Consider the following 8,328-nt stretch of genomic DNA (forward strand, 5'->3'; position numbering starts at 1 on the left):
CCATCATTTTAAAAAAAAATTATTTTTTTCCCCCAAAAATACACATTTTCATCTATAAATACCTCACTTTCACACCAAAAAATTCACCCCACACTACACAATTCACCCCACCAACTCGTTGTGGTAGCTTTTGGCCCAACTCAATATGGCCGATAGGTCCACTATGACCCCCTCGCAACTTTGATCGCACGAGGCCATGATATTGGGCCTCCAAAGACAATCGGGGGTAGTGCCGCCGGATGAGTAGTCATCCACGGGGGTATTTTTAGCTTTTAATTATGTAATTTTTAATTTTTAGGAGTTTAATTATGTACTTTTTATTTTTAGGTATTTTTAGTATTTTAATTATGTAATTTTTAATTTTTAAGATTTTAATTATGTCTAATTTGTAATATTTATTGTGATTTTTTAATAAATTTTAATTTTATGGAAATGTTTTTGTTTAATTGAATTTTAAATTGAATTGTGCCCGTCCTTGCGGAAGAGCACAGCTGTGGGTGTTGTGTTCTTGTCAGAGAGCAGGCAGAAAAAGTGGGGTCGAACCTATAACCGTGCTCGCTGGCAAGAGCACGGTTGTGGGTGTTCTTAGCTAATAACTTCAGTCGAGTAAAAAGCTTCACATAAACTAGAAAGAGAAAGAGAAAGAGAAAGAGAAAGAGTCAAGAGGAGAGAGAGAGTGAAAAGCGCGCATGAAAACATGAAGAGCAAAACTCTGAAAATAGTGCTCGCTCTTTTCGCACTCAACTCCATCTCTCTCTACCTCTACTTCTCCTCCCACCCCGACCACCGCCGCCAACCCTCCACCGCCTCCGCCTATTCCCAGCCCCAGCACCCCCTCTCCGTCAAACCCTGGCCAATTTTGCCCTCCTACCTCCCCTGGTCCCCCAATCCCCACACCAAATTCCGCTCCTGCGAAGCCTTTTTCGGCAACGGATTCACTCACCGCGTCGACCCTCTCCAACCCGCCCCTGAACCCCACCGCAAAATCATCCCCGGCCGCGGCGCCGCCGGAGGCTGGTTCCGATGCCATTACAGCGAGACATTGAGGAGCTCGGTATGCGAGGGGGGGAGAATTCGGATGATCCCCGAGAAAATCGAGATGTCTCATGGGGGAGAGAAGTTGGAGAGTGTGATTGGGAGAGGGGAGACTGAGGAGTTGCCTAATTTTGAAGATGGGGCTTTTCAGATTGAGGTGTCTGACAGATCGAAAAGGGGGAAAAGGATGGTCGATGAGAGGTTTTTGAATAAATTTGTTGAAGAAGGTGCGATTGAGAAGCATACTATGCAAGGGTTGATCCGTTCGATCCGGTTAGTTGATGCCGATGAATTTATCTGCTCTAAGGTTGGTGTTGGAATTGGGGAAACTCTTGAATTTTTTTAATTCTTTATCTATGTATTTAGATGTGATTGGGTGGTGGTGTTTGTTTTGATACTTTGTTGAGTTCTTTAATTATGTTTGAAGGTTGGATTGTTGGGGAAGAATTTGTTAGTATAAATTAGATCAGCATGTTCTATTAAATGAATCCTTGAAGTGTTAGGTAATTGAGGCAGAATCTGTTGTTTCTTGTGGAGGAGGTTTTTAGTGGGTTATGAGAAGATTCTCCTTGTAAGCTATAAATGTGTCTGAATGCTTCAAGAGTAGGAGTTCTATCAAAATTGTAGTTGTCGTTTTTAGCAGTATCATGCCTTCGATATTATACTCGGAAGATCTGAGTTTTGAACCCAATTGTGTTTTGGTGATCTAGTTTGTAGTAGAGCATGAAATAGACATGTGTTCGAGAAAATATGTTGTACGTATATCAGTAAGTAGAGAACTCTCATAATCATAGAGTAGAAAACTAGGTTATGCTCTAATACGGAAAGAACTAGATATACAAAGAAACCTAAACATAGAGAACTTCACAACATAGTTCGTATGGGATTCCGTGCTTCCCCATTAGAAATTTTGGGCAAGACGGTACCAATTGGGATTGAATATGTGAAGAGAATTGTGAGTGTGATAAATATATAGTGCTGTGTAAGTATTTATGAAGTGAATTTTGGTTGACCTCCTTATATATCAGTGTTTGTGTTTTAGCGAAAAAAATAGAAGGTTGCTTATACTACTTCCTGTTGTGATTGCATGTTGTGTTTTCTATATATTTTCTTTTGTCCAAGGTGTATTCATGAAAATCTTTAACATTCATAAGATGCTTTCTTTTTATTTTTGCAGTGGATTGAGGAGCCAGCAGTTTTAGTTACTCGCTTTGAATATGCGAACATGTTTCACACAGTTACTGATTGGTACAGTGCATACGTGGCTTCCAGAGTCACTGGCTTGCCTAATCGACCTCATTTGGTGTTTGTAGATGGTCACTGTGAGGTATGTTGCCTTGACTTTTTTAACTTCTTTTCAAGCCACTGCATTATTTTGTTGCAATGTTATCAACCTCGTATGGCGGCTTATGGCGGTTCACCTAAAAACTGCCACAGGGATATGGCGGATATGGCGGTCAATAATTAAATAAATAAAATAATACTTATATATTTATATATAATTCAGAAATTAGAAAATAATTAAAATATAACATCTAAAACACTTTAAACAATTAATAAAGTATAAAATACAACTCTAACCTCCATGTTTCTTGCATAATGACTCATTCCTAAATACAATACACACGCAATGTTGTCAAATGTCGGATATGGCGGTGCTATGGCAGCGACATGGTGCTATGGCGTTTCCACCTCTGAACGCCATGGCGCCGCCATATCCGCTATTTGATAACATTGTTTTGTTGCATAACCCATTAAAGAAATTTATTAGTAGTACTCTAATAAAATCTATTGAATTGTACTAGGTCTTCGACAGAGTAAAAATGTGCTTTGATGATTCTTTCAATTCATGTAATTTCCTTGTAGTACTTCCTAGTTGTCATTTTTTTATGTGGGCATGCTTCTTCCATTTTAATTCCATTTGTGATTGTTTTAGCAACATAGGAGTTAAGTTGGTTGTGAGCTAAGATGTACTATCTTTGGTATTATTCTCATTTTTGGATCATTGGCAAATGATTAGAATCAGGACTAGTTACAAAATTTACTGCTACCATTTTTGGAAAATTAGCAACCGACTACACCTAGAATCATATTCTGGTAACCTTTTCTGCAATTAGTATATTGGAAATTTACCTTGTTGAGCCCCTAAGATCTGGTTAATCTCGCATACATTTATGATACTTGATGATCTTACTAATGTAACGAAAAACAATCATGTCTGCTTTTGCTTTACAAAATACTAATGTGCTTTAGAACTAGTGAAAACCAATCTTATGACCTTTAGTAGTTCAAAGATAATTAAGATTACGTTTTTCACCTATGCCTCTTGCATGCATGGTCTTTTGAATATGTAATGTTGGGGAAGCAAGTTGGGTCAAATGTTTATGTAGAGTGATTTTATGATTCTGCACGTTAGATTTGGTAATGAAGTAAAATAGACAAGAAATTCATCAAGGGTCAATAACTCAGGAAAGCACTTCCGTGGTGTCATTCTGGTTAAAGTAGGTTGTGGTGCATTATATGTTTATCCAAGAGTTCCATTATCTTAGATCAAGTGACAAAAAATTCGTGATTTGGGAGGTTTGGACTCTGTATTCGTCTGTAGTCGCTGAGCGACCGATTAATATGACCCCTATGTTACTTCTTTTACCTATATTTTGGTTCTTTTTCATGACTGTTAGTAACCATCATTTTTGTGACAAAATCAGGCTCCCTTGGAAGAAACATGGACGGCATTATTTTCAAGCCTTACCTATGCCAAGAATTTTACTGGTCCAGTTTGTTTTCGCCATGCCGTTCTTGCCCCACTAGGGTACGAAACTGCTCTTTTTAAGGGACTCGGTCAAACAGTAGACTGTCATGGAGCTTCTGCACATGATCTGTGGCAAAATCCTGACGATCACAAGACTGCTCGGTTGTCAGAGTTTGGTGAGATGATAAGAGCTGCTTTTGGTTTTCCAGTGGATAGACATCATATCCCCAAGTCAGACTCTGGCCACAATATCCTCTTTGTGCGACGTGAAGATTATCTGGCCCATCCTCGTCATGGTGGTAAGGTACAATCAAGGCTCAGCAATGAACAACAAGTGTTTGATTCCATAAATGGCTGGGCATCGAATCACTCCGAGTGTAGATTAAATGTTGTGAATGGACTTTTTGCACACATGCCCATGAAAGAGCAGGTTCGAGCCATCCAAGATGCCTCAGTTATCGTTGGTGCTCATGGAGCTGGTCTCACTCATATAGTATCTGCTTCCCCGAAAACTGTGATCCTTGAGATAATTAGCAGCGAATACAGGCGGCCCCACTTCCAGTTGATAGCAAAGTGGAAAGGTTTGGAGTACCATCCCATTTATCTTTCTGGATCACATGCTGAACCTCCACGGGTAATTGATGAACTGAGCAACATCTTGAAAGGCTTTGGATGTTAAAAGGCGAATATTTCTCTGATTTAATTGAAGGGGAAGAAGTAATTGAGAGTTTTAGATTCTACTGCTATTGCAGCTGTGCTCTAATTTGGTTTCAGGAAATTCTTGGGAGGTTTTTTGTTTGACGATACAGAACACGTTTGACAAGGATTGTTTGTCTTATTTCTGTGGAACCACAGGTTGCCTTAAACCACGGATGAAGCTCTTTGTTTCCAGCAGGAAATCGCATATATCCGTATTCAAACTGAAACGTGCGGCCAACTTGCGGCAAATACATATAGCTCTTCAATTTTCTTCCTGTTGTTAGAATTGGATGTTTGGACTGAAGCCTGAAGGTTACCACTTACACTAAACAGACTGATTTGTGAACTCTACTCTTAATTAGATTACAGAAAACTGTGAAATACATGCTGAAAATGATGGCTGATTTGTGAACTATACTCTTTTGTCGCGTTGATTGATCTCTTATTTTACACTTTCATGTGTGTTTGGGTCACGGTTAGGAAGTTTGAAGAGAGTAAGTATTAAAATTATGGGTTCAATATGCCAGCAAGCAAGTCTTCTTCAGTTTGTGTAAAATTCTTGATAATCATACAAGTTTTAAAACAGGACCGAGTGTTGAGGAAAATTTTAACGGAAGGTGGTGGAGTGGGTATTTCTGAACTGGGTTGGAGATGAAAACAGCAATGAAATGGAGTATGTTGTACCTCAATTAACATACTCTCCATTCATCTAAAAAAAATAGACAAACTAGTAAATGGTGCAGATTTTAATGTGGATTGATAAAGTATAAGAGATGCGAAAAAGTAAGAGAAAAAAGGAAAAGGTAGTGGAAAAATATTAGTAGATTATAGAACCCACATTATTAATGGTGAAACTTTCAATATTTAGACATGATCTAATTTTGAGGAACTGACCTATAAAAAAAACTCTATTTTTTGAGGATAGTGGGAGAATTAATCATTTTCTAATCATATCATTTTCAGAGATGGAGTGCGAGGAATGTGTATATTGATTGCTCTTCAATGTGATAACCTTTTTCTGGTCTAGATTCTCTCCTCAATCTGCCTGAATGAAAGTATGAATAAACGAAGAAACAGTGTAACAACAGTTCATAAGCAAATTTAACACAAGAAGTTGCCTGCTTTATAAAAAATGATTAAATCTAAAGCATAGCCAAATATCAGAAAGAAAAAGATAAAGACATGATGTCTTGACAACTAACTTAACAGTATGGCTGAGAGAGTAATGTCTTGACAATTTTGTTCAGTACAAAAGGTGAAAACTTAGGATAATTCTGGACTGCAAAATTTTAGTTTATCATTACATAACTTATGCGGTGCTTGCACCTTTTCCCTTCTTCTTCTGCAGTTTCTTCATGTAAAATTCTAATTCCTTGCCCTCCAAAATATAACTGAAACCACAAACGTACAAAGCCATGTCAGAGGCAAAACAAAGTGTTACTAAAACATGCATAACGAGCAGGTGTATGCATCAGTTGCACAATCAAAATATAGTATTACAATGAGATGTAAATCTTCACACTAGATGGAATAATTCAATAGACCTCACAGCTAGCTTTCTGTATATAATAATAGAAGATTGAAATTTGAACTCAGTCTCAGACCACAAATAAGATGCAATATGCTGAAGCCCCAAGCCAATACTTTGTCTCATTCACAGAATTCAGAAACAAATTTATAGAATTATAAACATGAGATTGTTATAATTTTTAATTTTGGATTAATAGACTGGCATGGCAGTACAGCCTTAAAGGAAGTTTAGAAATCAATCTTCAACTATTCAGGTCACAAGAGTTAATAGGAAAATGCATAGCAGATTACATACCCATCACATCGCCCACATTGTCCTGGACGAGAGGCGATCGCAGCTAACAGGCGGCCACCGCCAAATTGTTCCTCAATATGTTGGTCAATTTTCCGGTCCTCTTGGCGTTTTTCTAGTTTTCTCAGGACATGTTTACTCTTCTTGGTTTCTTCAGTCACAGCAGTCTCAGTCTCCTGTAATCCAGAGAAACCATTAACAAGAATTGGAGGAAAGAACATATCAAGAATTCAGGTCAAAATTAAGTTGAGATAAAAAAATCGAGGTTGAACTCATGGCAACTTCTGGATCAGAGAAAGTGATATTACATTTGAGGGAAACAATTTTAGTTGTTAAACTGGGGTCTGTAGTTGAGGAAAATAAAACATGGAATAACTACAGAGAATTGTTTTAACATAATGGGTCAACTAGAATACAATATGATGATGGCCATCAATTAGCTCCCTCATGACAACCTAATTATTTGGGATTCGGAAATATCATTCTTTTCATAGCAGAATTCCTATACATCAATTAAAATTCAAAAATCAAATATTATTTCTCATAAATTGTTTTTCCCATCCTAAAAACTTAGCTTCCCTAATGATTATATTTATAGTTGAGAGGATCCATGTGATTTTAAATCAATTGGAGTTAACAGCAATGAAAACATAACACTGTAGTTAGGTTCATAAAAAACACGTAAATCCAAATTAATGTTTACAAGCATCAGATGTAGCATTCATGTATGCCTAAAAAATAGTTAAAGGAACTTGAAACTGCAAAACATGAGCAAAGAAAAAGGAATTATACCTCTCCTTCCTTCTTTGAGGCGGTCTTCTTCTTGCGACCAATTTCAACACCATAATGCTGAAGATACCACTGCTTGAAGGGTGCAGCATCCACTTGAACAATAGCACCCTTCACCAAAGTCTGGGTTCTGACCAGCTCATTGTTAGACGCATTATAAACAACATCCAGAATACGAGTCTTTCGGGTCACAGCTTCACTTCCCCAAGAGTAGTTTCCAGTATCAAGCCTCAATGCGCGCCACTTCACATTGCCTCCACGAACCCTGACCCTGCGAACTGTCTTGTTGCTGGACAACTTAGTGTTTGCTGGCTGCCTTCCAAGCTCATACCTAACAAGTACATATACCACAACCAACCACTTAGATATTACTTACAATTATAGACAGCATCAGAAGTCATTACAATTCTAAATGAATAATATACAAATCTATTCTAAAATAAGATGAATATATCCAATAGGTAAAATCATAAAATGATAATGACATTAAAAATCCATATTTAATTATTTCAGTGAAACGAAATTGTAACCAACTTTGTAGAAGGACAAAATGACAGATCAAACAATTTTAGGATTAGAGAAAGCATGATTGAGATGATTAACATGTAAAAAACAGGATAAGGAGCGAGAGAAATTAATAGTATTAAAATACGAAGAAAAAATTACTTTCGCTTCTTCCTCCAAGCCTTCTTCTTGCCTCCAGTGGCACGCCGCTTGTGCATAGAATCGCGAGAAATACCTGAATACAAGAGACATTTGTGTTATAATCTCTACTCTCTCTATTCCAAAGAAACAAGATCTCGATGAGTCTGTGTGCAGAAGCTAAGCATCCGAAGCTAACAACAGAAAAAGGAATGAAAAAGAAGAGAATTTTACCCATGATTGCTGGTGAATGAGCTCCGGTTGCGGTAGGGAGTGTGTAGCTCTGCTTTTATGAAACCCTAGATTTCAAATACAAACTTTTCTTGGGCCCATCCATTGGGCTTTAACTTTTAAGACATCACTTCATTTTATCCAAATACGGAGATCTAGTACGATAACAACGGGTCGCAGCGCAGTTGGCAGCGTGGAACTGTGGTTAAGGTCACGGGTTCAAACCCCGCCATCTGCTGGGAGATTAATCTGCAAGCCCGGTCGAGCAGGATTAGTCGGACTCGGATTCGGGAGATTAATCTGCAAGCCCGAGATTAATCTGCAAGCCCGGTCGAGCAGGATTAGTCGGACTCGGATT

The 8,328-nt window shown here is 38.0% G+C and overlaps 2 protein-coding genes across 2 annotated transcripts; one reads left to right on the plus strand and one right to left on the minus strand.

The window, feature by feature from the left end:
• The first annotated feature begins 646 nt into the window (after positions 1-646).
• LOC121784918 (beta-1,2-xylosyltransferase-like) lies at positions 647-4,901 on the plus strand. Its single transcript, XM_042183190.1, has 3 exons — positions 647-1,342; positions 2,213-2,362; positions 3,744-4,901. The coding sequence occupies exons 1-3, from the start codon at positions 698-700 to the stop codon at positions 4,464-4,466; spliced, it is 1,518 nt and encodes a 505-aa protein (XP_042039124.1). The 5' UTR covers positions 647-697; the 3' UTR covers positions 4,467-4,901.
• A 685-nt stretch (positions 4,902-5,586) lies between these two features.
• On the minus strand, positions 5,587-8,067 carry LOC121784919 (40S ribosomal protein S8-like). The gene is made up of 5 exons (XM_042183191.1): positions 7,974-8,067; positions 7,764-7,836; positions 7,101-7,428; positions 6,312-6,484; positions 5,587-5,877 (listed from the first exon to the last, which is right to left on the minus strand). Exons 1-5 carry the CDS (start codon positions 7,975-7,977, stop codon positions 5,796-5,798), a joined length of 660 nt encoding a protein of 219 aa, XP_042039125.1. The 5' UTR covers positions 7,978-8,067; the 3' UTR covers positions 5,587-5,795.
• Positions 8,068-8,328: the final 261 nt, after the last annotated feature.

The sequence above is a fragment of the Salvia splendens genome, chromosome 21, assembly GCF_004379255.2.
Source record: "Salvia splendens isolate huo1 chromosome 21, SspV2, whole genome shotgun sequence".
In the NCBI taxonomy this organism is placed as follows: domain Eukaryota; kingdom Viridiplantae; phylum Streptophyta; class Magnoliopsida; order Lamiales; family Lamiaceae; genus Salvia; species Salvia splendens.